Source organism: Vidua chalybeata, chromosome 1 (assembly GCF_026979565.1).
Source record: "Vidua chalybeata isolate OUT-0048 chromosome 1, bVidCha1 merged haplotype, whole genome shotgun sequence".
NCBI classification, from domain to species: domain Eukaryota; kingdom Metazoa; phylum Chordata; class Aves; order Passeriformes; family Viduidae; genus Vidua; species Vidua chalybeata.
The window spans coordinates 20,362,235-20,378,772 of NC_071530.1; the positions used below are offsets into that span (position 1 = coordinate 20,362,235).

General features: G+C 34.3%; 1 protein-coding gene across 1 annotated transcript in view; it reads right to left on the reverse strand.

Moving 5' to 3' along the window:
• Window positions 1–274: 274 nt before the first annotated feature.
• STAM (signal transducing adaptor molecule) overlaps window positions 275–16,538 on the reverse strand; it is a 33,317-nt gene continuing 17,053 nt past the window's right edge. Inside the window, exons 3-14 of the mRNA XM_053935207.1 lie at window positions 15,972–16,047; window positions 15,792–15,887; window positions 15,165–15,311; window positions 14,803–14,893; window positions 13,610–13,802; window positions 13,190–13,284; window positions 11,833–11,921; window positions 10,160–10,247; window positions 7,711–7,765; window positions 7,235–7,388; window positions 6,535–6,710; window positions 275–5,394 (exon numbers count right to left, since the gene is read on the reverse strand). Coding sequence (XP_053791182.1) covers window positions 5,145–5,394; window positions 6,535–6,710; window positions 7,235–7,388; window positions 7,711–7,765; window positions 10,160–10,247; window positions 11,833–11,921; window positions 13,190–13,284; window positions 13,610–13,802; window positions 14,803–14,893; window positions 15,165–15,311; window positions 15,792–15,887; window positions 15,972–16,047 — 1,510 coding nt within the window. The 3' untranslated portion in view covers window positions 275–5,144. The remainder of the gene's footprint in view (window positions 5,395–6,534; window positions 6,711–7,234; window positions 7,389–7,710; window positions 7,766–10,159; window positions 10,248–11,832; window positions 11,922–13,189; window positions 13,285–13,609; window positions 13,803–14,802; window positions 14,894–15,164; window positions 15,312–15,791; window positions 15,888–15,971; window positions 16,048–16,538) is intronic.

The following is a 16,538-nucleotide window of genomic DNA, read 5'->3' on the forward strand; positions in this document are numbered from 1 at the left end:
AATAAGATCTACAATGGATTATCTGGGTTAGCTGAGGGAAATAAATTACAGATTGTTTTAAAAAAAGATAATGTAATTTATGTGTAAGCATCAAAAAAGAACAAAAATCCTACAAATCTTCCCCAACTGGAGCAAACAAAAACCCCCACCTGAAACCAGAAAATTTAAGTACTTCTAACAGACCTTGCTTATTGTATCTCTAAGTCCTTCCAGCAAAATAAGTCCTTTTCAGAATATTCTTCCATAAAATTTATAAATTGACTTTGCAACATAATGAACTAAATAATCCAACTTTAATATTTTGCATTCATACCAAAAACAATTAACAGTTTTTACAAATAGTGTTATTTACTAAAACAAATCTTGTACAACAGTGCAGTATATCTAAATATATACATATGCCAACATCAAAGGAAGCATCAAAATAAACAAAAGCAAACAAAAATGCACTTTGCTACTGTGTACACTTTATTAAAAAACCAAAGCAGACTGAAGCAGGTTTTTCTTTTTCATGACAAAGACAAAAATTATTTGGATTCCAGAAGAACATGCAGGATAGAACAAAAACTCCTACCACCTTTTTGCCAAGGTAGCAGCATGAAAAGGGAACTTGAGATCTGCAATTTACATAGTAGCAAATGGAATGTTTTTAAACACAACAATCCTAATTTAAGAAACAAGGCTTCAAAAATGTACATAGTGTTTTTTACATATTGAAGCAAAAAGTTCAAATATCAAGGCTTTCTCCATGTTTTCCTATGGTGTTGGACAGTGTATGTATGAAGGTCAATATTCTTCACTGCAGCTGAAAATGAGAAAGCAGTAGCTGTAGTGTGGAGTTGATCAGCTTTACTAAGATTGAATAACAGAGTAAAAAATGATTCTGCCTGCTGTTGGCAATGGAGGTTTTTGTAACTTTTATTCCACTTTTTTCTTTTAAAATATCTCTTCCAGTTTTAACTGGAAAAATTATGCTCCCTTGTTTTTCAAAACAGATACATACATGTTCTCCAAAAGAAGGTGCAGTTGTGTAATTCAAAGTGCCAGTGTAGCTCCTCTAACTAAAGATGCCTTTTTTCATTCTGTGAACCCCAGCAGAGAAGGAATAAGACAAGACTTTTGTATACAAAGACTGCACAGATATCTTTGAAATATGAGTGAAAAATAAAGTAAGAGATATTAGAGAAAATACTAAAAAAATTGGAGAATGAGGTATTAAGCAGTTCTCCAGTGTAAATCTGATGTTCCTGCCACCTAGAGGAAATCAGAGAATTATAGTAGCAGCCTAGAGTTGATCAGCAAAATATGTACATGGTATTAAAAGCAAATCTATCTCTCTAACATCTAACCATTTGCAATCTGGCAGAATTTTCTGAAGTTGAAATTTATTTCAGTTCTCCCTGCCTCAAAATTCATGAACAGTAACTGTACTATGAGGGCAGTGTGCTGCTCCACACCTGTTGAGAAGCATGCAGGAATTCTTACATTTTGCTCCTTTTTACTGCTGTTTCTATGTGCTTTGGCCAACGACATTACAGATACATCTACACAGCACCAGTTACTAAACAAAGGTGGGCAAATAAATTGTGACTGTTCCTGCAGCTGCACACTCTGGAACACACTGCCATGATGTCAATACAGAAAATTTTAACATAGTACCCCAGTATTTTTCTTGGGAGGTTTTACAGTAAATCTTGACACCTTTGTCACGTCCACATAAATTGAGATGATACACATGGCTAAAAAAATTTTGCTCATAAGAGTGAAATGCACAGAAGGCACTTTCCAGAGTTTGCTCCAGTTCATGCTAACCAAGCCAATGAAACACCCCTTCCAAAGTCAATTAGCATTTTTGTGTTCCTTAATGAAAGGGTTAAGTAAGAAAGGGTTATACAAAATATCTGGAAGACATTTTAGCCTTAAATTGACAATTTACATGTAAAGAAATAAGACATTTAAAAATCATGTCGTCTACTGGAACATGAATAACATTTCTAATGATTCCCTACTTTCAAACAGTTTACATTCTGACACTTTATTTAATTGCTAAAAAGCTTTTCCACACAGTAGCTGTACGTGTACTTTCCCCTGCTCACTAACATATACCATGGTAACAATACCATAGTAAGACAGAATGTAAGTGAACTTGGTCAAAACAATGCATAAACAAGGAATCTGAGAATAAATCATGGCAAAGAAGCACCAGCAATGGCATTTCCAGGTTCATGACAACAAACCAGCAGAGAGGAGGTGAACTGAAGTATCATTTCTAAGCTATCAGAGAGAATATGAGAGGATGACTGCAGGAATTCATGCAATGACAGCATCTAGCAAAGCAAGAAACGGCATCATTTCAGAGTATCAAGCATACAGGGCACAACCAAGCAGGAAGATATTTTCTGATTAAAAAAATCAACATAAAGTAATACAGCTCCAAATTCAATTTAATCTGAACACTGCACGTGAAATGGAAAATGTAGGTTGCAGCAGAAACACTAAGACTCAGAACCTAAAATTATAGAGACCTACTCCACCAGTTGTAGACAATAAACTCTGATTCAAACTCAACTAAAATTCCCAGCCTGCTACAGGAGATACCTTAGAGCAGTGACTTTAATTAAAGTATGAAGGAAAATAGAAAATTTCTATATTTTTTTCACAACTTTCATTATATTGAATTTAAAGGGGCACTGAATTGTAGAAAATGTTTTTTTTTTTTGTCATGATGAACATGAAAGGTGATTTCAATTTTCATAAAAATGGATGAATGGCCAAAATAAGCAAGTTGGAGAGCAGAAAAACTGTGATACACATAGGGTTTCAGTGTTCAAATGAGAAACCAGGATCTAGCAGTTCTGTAAATCAAGGAAGAACTTCAGAAGTTTTTTAAAAAATGACAAATTACTAACAAAATGTATTTTTTCTGGGTCATTTCTGTACGGAAGTTCCACATGCCCTTATTAGGGAACATGTGACAACCTAAGAATACAATAGTTAATATCAAAAAGACTATCTTGATGCTTCAAGCTTCTCCTTGAATCAGGGACTAAGAACAATGGAATAAAAAATTATTTTCAATTTTGTGTATAAATTATACATTTCTATACATTGACTATCTGATTTGGGAACAAGATACCTAACGCATACAGAGAAGACTATCTAAATTATACCACAAGTCCTTTCTAAAGACATCAATTCTTCAATCCATAAAGAATCATCCATGACACAGTATGTCAGATTATTATATTTTTCTTTAGTATTTCCTTTCAAATTTCACAGCCTTTTGTGATGACACCAAGTACTGAAATAATTAGTGACAGTTTGTGAGGATGCTTAAAAATCTTAGAGAAAACAAATATGTGAAAATCCTAGCAATTAGATCAACCAGCTAGCTAGAACATCCCCAACTGGAATAGATCAACCATGGACACGTTCTGTAACCATCCCAGTCAGAAGTTATGCAAAGCAGCAATCTGAAAGTATCTGGCAAAACACTGATGTAAATTAAAATAGTGAAACAAAGGCATGTTAGGCAACTGTGAACAGATGCAGGAGTATATGGGATAACAGAGATAATTTTATAGTATAATGTACAATTGCAACATTTAATTCCAGAAGCATCACACTAAAATATAGTACACAAAACAAACAACTTCCGACATACACACAAGACTAAAAACAGATCTGATGTTGAAGACATCTAGTATTGCTCTAGTGGAATTAGAGCTGCTGGAAAAGATGAAAACAGGATGCATTACAAGATGGAATACAAACACAAAGTAACAACAATCTTTGTACAAGAAACTCTGCTCAAGCACACCTGAAATGCTGTCTTCCATTACCACATCTCTTTTGCAGCATCTCATCCACAGAAAGAAAATACCATGTTTTATAAAGCCATGTGGCTAAATTACAAGGGTTTAAAACAGGCTAATGCATGTTGCTGCAGAAGAGAATTTAAAGTAACCTAAAAGTGGATATAGACGAGACATCTCAAACTATTCAAACTATAGAAGGGTTAATAAACTCAAATGGTACAACTGGAAGTTGAAACAGACATTTAAGGCAGAAGTGTTTGTGTTAGAACAGTAAACAGAACAAATTACTAAGCAAGGCCACAAGAGATATAATGAAGCCCTGAAGGTTTGTTCAGCAAAGTGATTTACATGTCCATAATTCTCCATGTTCTAATTAAGAAGACTTGAATAAAAGAGTGTAATTCATGTTGTGTGTTCCAGTTTAAAACTCCATTGTTTCTCTTTCAAATCAATTCCTCTGTCTTTCTTTGGTGTAATCTCTACCAACACACATAGAATACAGTTCTGGTTCTCATTTAAAAAAAAAACTTGGAAAAATAAATTACATGCTTCTCATGATAAAATGCTGTTCTGTTTCATGGTCCCATGATATGTTTAGCAGCCTCTGAATAGTAGTTTTAAGTTAGTAATTATGTCTGAAGCAGAATCATAATTTGCTGTTATCCCCCCAAATCATTTACTAGTTAACAAATTTACTTTGGTAGACAAGCTATCTAAGAGTCATGATACACTTGTGTTCAATTCAAGAAGTAGTGAAACTTATCTAAGTTTGTAAATTCACATATAGACCTTAGCTTGTAATTGTAACCATGATATGCAGAATTACTGTTTTTCCTGCACTGGAAAAAGACATTGCATCTGTCTTAAAACTAGACAAAACTATGAAATATGGTTGTCAGTTGATGATTAAAATAAAATAGTGTAGCAAATTATTTTTAAACATTGTGTTAAATATATTCACATGACCACCATAGTTATACGAAATGGGCACTACTGCAATCACACACTATATGTACATAACATATATGCCACAACAGTTTGCAATGGTTGAATTTCCACAAACTAGCCAATTTAACCATACATAAATAATCTTGTACCAATTTTTAGGCATTTTAAAAGGAAATAAATTTCCTAAATATATCAGTTCTTCTGCAAAATTAAAAAAAAAATCCTAAAAAGTCAGTGCAAATTGAACTTGTTCACCAAGAGAGATTCTTATTAAGCTGAGGATAAACAAAGTTTAAGAGATTAAATGAAGAAACTCATAGAATCGCCAACCGCCTTTAGCAGATGTTAAAGAAGATTAGGAATCAGAAGTCCTGGGTCCTATAGCAGAGCCTTCTGTGAGTAACTGTGCTGTGGTTGTTGAGGTGGTGGAGGCTGTGGTTGTTGTGGAGGTGCTTGCTGACTGCCTGCTGTCTGTGGCAGAGCTGTAGATGCTAAGTTATAGTTTGGCACCTGGGACATACTAGTTCCAGCATTCTGATAAGCAGCAACATCAACAGTACCAGGTGGTGGACTGTACACTGAAGGCTGGTTAGAGTAGGTACTTCCAGCAACAGAACCAACCATTGCACTGAAAAAAAAAAAAAAAAAACCAAAAAAACCCCACTATTTAAAGTAGAATTAACAAACAATGTACCAACAGAACAGAAAAGCTTTACTGCCTCTTCAGTTGTTCTACTTATACACACAAAAATCTTCTCACTCTGGAACATGTTTCATATTTAAAACTGTAGCCAATGACTATTCCCATTAAAACTCAAACACACTCCTCAGATTTAAACATACAATAGACACTCCCCATGGATTTAAAATTAGACCATGTATTTGTACTTCTGATTTATTTTAAGGTGCAACATCTATCTTCCATTCTGTTCATGAAAAAAACAAAACCCAACAAACTGTTTTAAATAGCAAAACAAGTCAGATGAATATGCAGAAACTCACTTTATCATTGTATGCTTTACTATCCCAAATAAGTACCCTTGGGGACAAAGACTAACAAATACATTAATGACTCAAGATGGATGTCTCTCCCAACTTTTTAGAAGAAAATTACTTTCCACAGGGAGTAAACAAAAACAAAAAACCCAAACAAACAAAAACTAACTAACAAAAACCCACAAACCTTTTCACAATATAGGTATCTTAACCAAGACTTAGTGTCTTTGGCCATCCACCCAAATGCAGAAAACCAGTTTTAGCTTCCTTATTTGGGCAAGCTATATAAGCTTTAATAAGTATTCATAGCCCATTCACTTCTTCCCCAAAATGAGCAGATTTCCCCCCATTCTTCTGTGGTAAGATATTTGACAAAGGAACAGTAGAATATACACTCTCAGAAATTATGTAGAGCCAGCCAGAGCAGCAGATAATCTTCATCATTAAAAATATATTAAAAGTTACTACTACTACTACTGAATCATGTCTGTGTAATTTTTCTCTATGTTTTATATAAAAAACTATAGAGCTATATAAATTACATATTTTGTATGCAGAAAGTTAAAAACTAGATAAAATTTTTAAAAACCAATAAAAAATTTAAGAAGTTTGTCAGGAATTTTTACCAAATACATAACACCAATAAAAAGCACTCTGGAAATTATTGCACTAAAGTATCTTTCAGGTGTGTTTATAATTATATTTCTGTAATTTAAAAAAGAGTCTCTCTTTAAATTGATTTAAACTTGAGTAGAAAAACATTTAAAATTACTTTGTGTAAGACGTCTGTGCAGGCTGACCAGGAATTACTGAGCTGGCAGATGGAGTAACTGTGCCTTGGCTGAGAGAAGGGAGCTGTTCTGGTGGAAGATTGTAACCTTGAACGTGGCCCATCTGTGCACTCCCTGCCACCAAATACGCATTACCTTGAGTTTGTCCCGGATAAACCTAGGAAGTTAAATAAAGCAGTATTAGAAATAAAATACAAGAAAATTTGCTATTTAATATCTGACTTTAGAACATAAAGACATCCTCTCAAATATTTGGTTGTTTTTTTTTTTTCAATTATCAGTGAAGAGCATTTAGCATTTAAATTACTGAAGTTAAAAATGGTAATTCTTTCATAGCATTTTCATGTTGAATTATCTATGAGTAGATGGGGAGAAATTGTACTCCTTTGGTTGTTTATTTTCTTTGACCCACTATGCAAAGCCCTGGCAGTTTTATTTTTTAATTTTATGCAACTTAAAGCCCAAGATGGGCTTTTTCCTTGATCAAAAGGAACTGAACAGAAAAACACTAAAAGCTTTGGAACCCACAAAAGAAGAGCATCCAAAGCTTGTAGCAGAAAACAAACTTTTTCTTTTTTTTTTTTTTTTACATACTATGCAAAAAAAAAAAATAGAGAGAAAACACTGTTCAGCCAGTGTGAACTTGATAAGGTCAATGGCTATTAAAGGTTACATCCATACCTGAGAGCCAGAAACACCAGATGACTGCATGAAATACTGCTGGTTTTGTAGTTTTGCATACATGGAATACATTGGGTCCTCATTCATCAATTTGTTATACAAAGAAAGAGCCTCCATTGCTTTAACATTGAGCTCTGAAAGTTCTGAATGTTTCCTAGAAAATATATTTTAGATTTCATTCTACAGTTTAGAAAGCTTTATTATAGGACAGACGATACAAAGTAATTTCATGAGGTGTGTTAACTAACATTTTCTTACTGTTAAGTGATGCCTGACAAATGCCAGAGAGTCAAATGGTACAACACTATAAATTATTATGAGACTACGGGAAAAAAATCTTCAGACCTCTTCTCAGAGAAACTACTAATAAATACACTTATTTTCTTTGCCAGTATTCACAGAAATTATCAAGTAACAACTCTGGTTTCTAAGAATGAATTTTAATTTCGGTCAAAGCACATGACATTTCTTTTTACCTGTCTATATCCTCCAATTTTTCATCTATGAGAGGTCCCATCTGGTGGCACATTGCTAGAACAGAAAGACATTAAAATATATCAGAGTAATAAACATTTCCATACTACAAAGTTAGAAAGCAATAAAAAAAATTAGATAGAAATAGATGCTAGTCCAATTTTCTTTTAGTTCATTACTATAATCTGCACGTCAAAAAAATTTTAATAACAGAGGTACCATCATGAACAATTTACGAATGAGACCCAGCTAAAGTTTTCAGTACTGATAAAATTTAAAAAGTATACTTTAAAATAAAACTAAAGTGAAACAAAACACACTTAACATCCAGGAAGTATAAAACTGAAACTATTTTGCATAAAAGGTTCACATAAATTGAAAGGTGATCTCTTCTTCAAGGAAGAAGATTCGGCACTGCAACCTAGATCATGTGCTCATCCAACTTTACTACAAGAAGACTATGAAAACAATGAAGGAGAAAACCAGTTGCAATGATTCAATCATGTGCACATCAAAGACACTAATAGCACATTTGTCTCACTAGAATTCTAATTGGGGGAAAGGGGTTTTTCAAACCACTGACATGTGCAAAAAACAACAGAAAATCTTACCAGAATCAGAATGAAAAAGCATTAAAATAAACAAAAATGCACCCCATGCCTCCTTTCAGCACAAGGACACGGGGCTCATCTAACTGCCAAGCAAACCATGGCTAATTAGCAGAAAGGCAGAGTTTGTCAAATGTAAAATATACAGACACAGAAGCTGAAAGGAAAATTTTGGATATTAGAAATTCAGAAGGTCCTGAAAACATCTGAGCCATGACAAGTGAAAGGACATCATTACTGAGTTCCTTGAAGGCAACCCCAGGTGAAAGAGGGGTTGTACGAGAGATACCCATCTGCTTCTTTGAACCTGGGATGAGTAATGCATTGGCAGAAATGCTGGAAAAAGATGTAAAACCCAAACTTCTGCATGCTTTTATGTATAGCACAAAGTGTGGCAAAAGGCATGACAAAGATTGTTTAGGTGTCTGTTAACATGATGACTGCTCTGCTGCCAGCTACAAACTCTGGGCTCCTGAACACGTTAGGATGAGCTCCCCAATTCAAAGACATTTGTGACTGGACGTGTGGATGGCAGAAGAAAATGGAGTGTTTTTTCTGCCAAATGTTGATCAGCATCTGCCACCACTGGTAGGAACCAAGAACTCAAAACACATCTACAGCAAAATTTTCAGAACCTATGCCAAAAACAGTAGTTCACCAAAGCCTAATTAAGTGTAGAGCAAGTAATCTTGAATTAGCATTGTAGAACTATATGTAGCCATATGTTTGGCAAGTGCTGTTGCAGGTAGCTGGGGAGTAATCATCTGACCACACTGCTGCTTTCAGATTCTAGGAGCAGTCCCACAGTTCAATATAAAATTCAGCATTGCTTTAATTATCCCACAATGCATTTTGAAGCACCTTCTAAAGTAAGCCCTATCTGTAGGCTGATTGACAAGCATACCTTTAATTTCTCTGCCGCTGTCCTGGATCAGATACAGGCAATCTGTTTCTTAGACAACAGCCTCTATAGCTATATTTGGGACTTGAAAGAATAAAACCAGTCATGTGTTTTTTTACCTCTCTTTAGTTTCAGTGGAACTAGAATATGTGCAGACATGTCACTGATGTGACTTCCTAAAACAGGATTCATTTACAGACATGAGGAGCCAGATGGGTGTGGAAAGATAGGAGATATCTAAAAGTTTACAAAGCTATGCATGTTTTAATTATTAACTTCTAGATAGATGTAGAAACTGCCATTTTCTTAACAAAGTCTGGTATCATCTGAATTGTCAGTTTAAGCCTATGTTCTATCTCATAATCAGGAAGTTTCCTTTCTTCCTTTTCCAAAATCCATTTTAAAAATTCTGGTGCATCTATCAGCCTAGGTAAAATGATCCATAATATCTCTATGAAGAGGTAGTCAGAACAATGACTCAGAGTAGGATAATTTGTAGCACTCTCTAAGTTATTTGTTAATATGCAACTCCTCCAGAAATACACATGCAATTGAAAAGCACAGGTCTATTCTAAACCTCCCTAGTATTTCTGCTTCCTCTCATGGAATCTACCTGACACTCCTTTTGCCACTCATGCTGTGCTACTCTGTGAAGGAAAAAATGAAGGATTAATTTGATTGAATTAAGTATTTATATGTCTTGAAAAGGGAAAAATATAGGAAACCATTTTCTTTAGAGAAAAGTAGATTTGTTTTAAGTTAACATTTTGCACTTTGATCTCATAGATGTGGGAAACAAGAAGTGAGAAGATAATTATTCTCAGGCATGCCTCTCACATGCACACAAAGCTGAAGTAGTTTCAGCTTAGTTTCAATTTGCGTTGATACAGAAAATTACCAGTGAGAAAAATATCAATTAAAAAACTCATTCTTTTCTGTTACCCTCAAGATGAAGCAATTCTGGGAGGTCTGGCTGGTCATCAGATGGATCAGCACTTTGTAACATCTGCAAGAGTTGGTCCATTTTATCCTGGAACACAAATTGTATTATTAGGGCAAATGTGGCAGCAAGGGAATTAGCACTTTCAGGATAGTAAATTAAAGCAGCTGTTCACAACAGCCATTTTGATTTCTTGGCACTTGAGAATCAACTAGACTAACTTTAAGAAAATGCAAATTATACAAGCTACTTTACAGGAATGAAGGTGCTTCAATAAGGAAAAGCTAAATGAGAAAAAATAATGGTAACAAGCGAAATGTACAGAATACTCCTTTATTCCTTAAAGTCCTTCTAAACATATATTGTTTTCTAAGCAGTTCCTATTTTTCCACCCTAGAGATTACATATGCAATACCACCACCTAGTGGGATTAGTGGAAATGTTTTGACAGAATACATTGAGAAAGTACTTCAAATTCACTGAAAAGCAATTTTAAGTACTTGAGGCCTATTCAGTACATGAGCCATGTCATTACCAATGTAATGAAGTGCTGTTTTAAAATGATGTTTGGAGGCATCTCAGGATTTACTTCAGAATAAGTCAAGCTTAAGTAAGGAATTCAATCGCAACCCTCATGTAATAAAAACATCAAAGGTTTGAAATCAAACAGGCATAAAGTCTTTGAAAAATATGTCTTGGACTGAACTATATTGGTTAAAGTACCAAAAACATTACACATAAATTATTTTTAATCATGTATTAGCTGGGCAGTATCAAATAAATAGCCTTTTTCACATTGAGTTATATAGGTTGTATGAAAGTAGAAAATCAAACCATGTTTTGTCTTCCTTAAACCATGGAAAGGTGAAGAAAAGTCAAATTAACTACTTCCTTAAAAATTATACTGTGGCAAATTTAAAAACAAAAGACACTAAAACAAAAATCAACAATGGACTCACAGAAAACAAAAGCTGAAGGCACCTCAAGACAGGCCTCAGATAATCTATTTCAGCAGGTTACAAACTAGTATCTCCTGGGAAGAAGAGGTTTTGAGGTGGGACTTAAATAGGACTTCAGTAAGGCAGTAACTGATTTCTCATTTCAAAAAACAATGACAGAACCCAGGTTGAGGTTAAAAAAAACAGGGGGGAGAAACTTCCTGGACTGAATGTTTCTGGAAACCCTCTAGGATCACTGTGGTGAGATTGTAAATATCTTTCTAAATATTACTTACAGAGGAACAGAATTTCCGACTTTTCAGGAACAGAAAGAAATCTTTCAGTCTGAGGGTAGACAGTGGTGGTTATACTGGAAATAAATCTAAGTAAGCAGTCAAGATGGGCATCTCTACGGGATCCTGAAGTACTTTAAGTAAAATTTGAAAGTAGATGTGCTACTCAGCACTAAGATTCCAGCTTGGAGGTAAACAGATGTACAACCTTCATGTAGGGCCCTAAATGGAATGCAGTTCCAAATTCAGTTTCAGAAATTCCTGAGAACTTCAAGACTCTGACAAAAGAGAATACTGAAGATTTTATTTATTACTTTAAAGAAACCTCTCTTTTCATTCTCTTTTTATCATATTTTTGAAGTACAAGATGAAAGGGTTAAACATCACATACTTAAATGTCCCAGCAATGCATTTTATACCAATCAGTTTTTTTGCCATGCTTACTTCATCAATATAAACTGGTTCTGGCTCAGGTTCTATTGTTTCTACTTGAACTTCATCACTGAACTGCACTGTTTTCTTCTCAGCTTTCACTGTAAGATAAACAGCCAGATTCAATTTTATAAAAGAAAAAAATAAACACTGACATAAATATTATATAACTATTATAGGTTATAGGTTCCTTGCATTTGAAACCTCTACTGTGAAAATTTTAAAAATCATTGACATTTGAAAGCCACCATCCGAAATAATTTTATTATCTGTAAATCACATTATAAAAAAACAGATCAGTTCACACAAGCTCAGCAGAAATATGTTTTAGCAAGTAAATGGCTCTTTCATAGTCTTCCTACACATACATATTATAAGGTCATTATAAGTCACAACATACATATTAAAAGGTCATCAGGATAAAAGACCTGGAAAGAGTGATTGGAAACAACAGGGCTAGCAAGTCAAGTTTAAGATAAAACTGATAAAATCATCTCTGACAAACTGAGCCTTCTTTTCTCCAAAGCAAAGTCCACAATAGAAAGGTCTCAAGTTTCTCTATTCTTTCTTCACCAAATCCTATATACAAAGCATCTCATTCCTCTGTACTGGAGACTAGCACAAACAAGCTCCATATTTAGCAAAAAAGCAAAATATGACTCTTATTAGATAGTCTTAGCATAGCAGAAATGACTGCTACAGCATGCAATTCTGCTGACCTGCTCATACTTCTAGCACCCTCAAACTGAGATCACAGAAGATTAATCTTGCAAACCCACGAGATTTACAGAAATCAGCTCTAGAATCTTGAAGTCTTATCTACTATTTAATATTTTTATTAAATATTTAAAGTAGATTGGATGGCTATAAATAAACTGCATGCAGAAAATCCTTCTGTCCACTATGCACGTGTACATACCTACAGTATGTAACTTTCTTGAACTCTTTGAACACTGGTAATCTGTCTCCAAGTCCTATCTGCCATGGGACCTTCAATTTCATCTCAATTAGATATGCACCATTGCAACTGGACAAAAAGGCAGCTTGGAAAAAAGCTGTTGTCCACGTCTATCTAGGTGTCAATGGAGTGATTCCAGGAGACTCAAAGAAGCTGCTGACAAAGGCAGCAGCAGACAGCAGCATTTTTCAGCAAGTTCATGATTAAAATAAAATAGTAAAGCAAATTATTTTGCAAAGACAGTTTGGGCAACTGTGGTCTGACTGTTGTTTGTGATAGCATAGCAAGGGCTCCTCAGTTTTACTCCAATTATCAAATTAACTTGCAACTGAACTCCATCATAAGGGAAAGGAAATCACCCATGAGCCATGGCAGAGTTAAACATATATACGTAAATGTAAAGTTACTTACTCATTTCAGGCTCAGCAGAAAGATCAGCTGTTACAAAATTAGATGGAAACAATCCTATACCCTGATGAGTTTCACCTTTCCACCAATTTGGATCACTAAAGATTAAAAAAAAATAAGTAAAGCCCCCATACATCAGAAATCCCATACTCACATGGAACTTTCCTAGGGATTGCACAGTAAAGGCTTTTATATTACTAGCACAAAAATATAACTTGCATATATACAGAAATCTTTTCACAAGAATTTTTATGCAAATACATTTATTTGTAAAAAATTGAGAAGATAACAAAATAAAGTATTAATATAAAAATAATTTCCATTCATTGTATTTCAAGGTATGCTTCTACATAGAAGATATAATTATTTCTAATTAATTTTTACAGTTTAACATAATTCTAGTAGGCATTCTATATAACTTACCTGTCATCAAGTATAGTTATAAGTTCTCCAGCTTTAAAAGTTAGTTCGTTATCTTCAGCAGCCTCAAAATCGTAGATTGCACGAACCTTTCGGCCCTCATGTTTGTGGTTTGTTAAAAGGCTTGAGGTGCTTGGATACAAACTGGAAAGTGTTGTTTGCTGTTGCCTTTGTTCTTTTAGTGACAGCTCAATAGCTACAAAAGAAGAATTACTCTGATGAAAATTCCCTATAAAAATGGGTTGATTGATACAAAAATTTAATTCTGTGAAAAATTTTTGTATAATTCTATACTTGTTGCATTTTAATGACTTTATGTCTTTCTCTTAGAATTAATGGTAAATAACAAAGAGAGCAGAATTCTGCCTATGGATTTACTGAGGCTTCCAACATGGACAGGATGAATAAATAGCATTTAAGCACAAATAGAATAACTCTACAAAGTCATCCAATTTTTATTATTATATTATTGTTACAATATTGAACTGGTGTAAAATATTTACATTCTTATTTTACATCTTACACCATGTTGAACTTTTCCAGATTGCTTGAAACATTAAAATGATACCGCTGTTCCAGTGCACACTGGTTCTCTGTTAGAAAGGAGCCCTTAGCATGAATTCACAGAATCAGATTCACACAGATTGGCTGAGGTTGGAAGGCACCTCTGGAAGTCACCTGGTCCAATCCCCTGTTCATGCAGGGTCACCACAGCTGACTCCCAGCATCAACTTTTTAATATCTCCAAGAATAAAGACACCATGATGGGTTTCCCTGAGAAACCTGTGCTAGTGCTTGGTCACCTTCACAGTAAAGTCCCTCCTTAATTCATAATTACCAAAATTATTTTTTGCTTAAACAAGCAATAATTTGCCCCTTCCTTTATTTTCCTCCCTATCATTCCTTGAATAATTTCACATTTCTGGGTCATTTTCAACTAACCTTGACTGAGCTGAGAAGTTTCACTCATATCAAACTCAGCTCAAGTTTGCAGAAAAAAATAGATCATATTTAAGAAGGGGCAGCGTGGACACAAACTTTATGAAACTCACACAGATATGCTTTTGAGATACAGATCTCTTTAAAAGTAGACTTCAGTGTTGACTGTTGAAGAAGCCATTAGTAACACATACAGATTGGCTACTGTTCCTTTAAATAAATCAATATGCATCATGTCAGCAAATAAATGCACTCACCTTTAGCTAAATCCTCCTCTTCCTTTTTGGTGGCTACTGTACCGGGATCTTTGGCAACTAGAGCTGGACTTGCTTTTGCCTGTTCAGCAGCCTAGCCAAACGTAAAAGATGTAAAAATGAATCCAACAAAAAACTGACAGTGCATTAAGTTCACCATTTTGCTTTGTATTCCTCTGCTATATAAAAATCTGAAATAATTTAGAGCATTTCACTTCTCAAAGAAAAGTTTTATTAAGACAAGGTAAATTTCATTTTGTTTGCCAAACATTCTAGAATTCAAGACTACAAACTGTAAAATACAGAGCTGAGGATAAAAAGAATTTGTGACACACTTTGAGAACAACCACAAAAACCTAATATACCTGTGAACCAATAGCTGGGAAAGTAACTCCTTGCTCCTTAAGATTTTTTATCATAGCAGATATTAAACTAAGCTGTGGGTCATTCTTGAATTCATCAGTCCATTCCACCATAAGGGCTTTCAGCTTCTCACAAACTTTTGGATGACCCTGCATGGACAGTAGAAACTAGTTAAATAACGTAAGAATCTGATCTTAATTTCACATAATTGCACGTTACTGTCAATATAAAACATATAGATACCTTACTTTGTAGTCAAGTTTAGTGCCAGTACAGTATGTGCTAGGCCCAAAATAAAGTAAAATAAGATTACATAGAACCCCCTGTTATATCTCCATTTCATCATATTTGTATTTAACATTTTACTGATGTTATTTAAAGTGAAAATATAGTAGTTTATTTATAAATTAACATGCCACACCTCCCCCAAACAGAATACCTATGTTAACTAGTATGAAATGGCATTCAGGAAGTTCTGAGAGCCACAGTCTTTACAGTAATCTTCTCTCCTTCTCCTCCCCCATCTTTGCAGTCCTCTAAAAGTAGATTCTATTCCACTTTCAGATTACCCCAATTCTCTACCTAATTTCACTTACAGGTGAAATATAAAAGTCAATGCAATACATTACCTTATTCAACACATTGCTTACTTCACTGGCAAAATCTCTTGAACAGACTTCTAAATGAAAGATTTTACCACAGTTTGATACACATGCTCCTAGAAGCTAATGAAAGAAAGATTAAAACTTAGAAATTTTTTGCAATATAACTTTTCAGAAGGAAAATGAACTACATTAAAAAGAACCTACTGTTAATGCTTGCATAGCAACATGCGGATCTTTATGGTTCACTCTTTTCATAATAGAGCGGAGGCAGTCTTTAGGCCTAAAAGACACAAAATAGCTTTAAAAATATGGAATGGAATGAATATTTCCTCTTGCACAAATGACAACACTGACAACACTAACAGACAGCAAGATCTCCTGAACACCATGAGTAAATTATTTAGTAGTTTATAATTTAAAACAAGAACATTTAAAAATGAATTAAACACCATAAACAGTTGTAGCCATTTCTATCTGTAGGATTTGTGGCTCTCTTAATTATCAAAACCTCTCAGTAATTTATAGTACCTCTTGTACTTAGAGCGAATTACTGTAAATACTCCAGAAATGCATAAAATCCCTTACAATTAGAAAACTGAAATTCTCTGTAGTCCATGCACTCCTCTATATTTCACAAACATATGTAAGAACATTTCCTTACATACTGATTTACCAACATCCTTTTGCTACTTTTATTTTGAATTACCACCATGTTCCTCAGAGTCTCTTTTAATCTACAGAAAAAGATTTATAAAGAAGACATGTAATGAA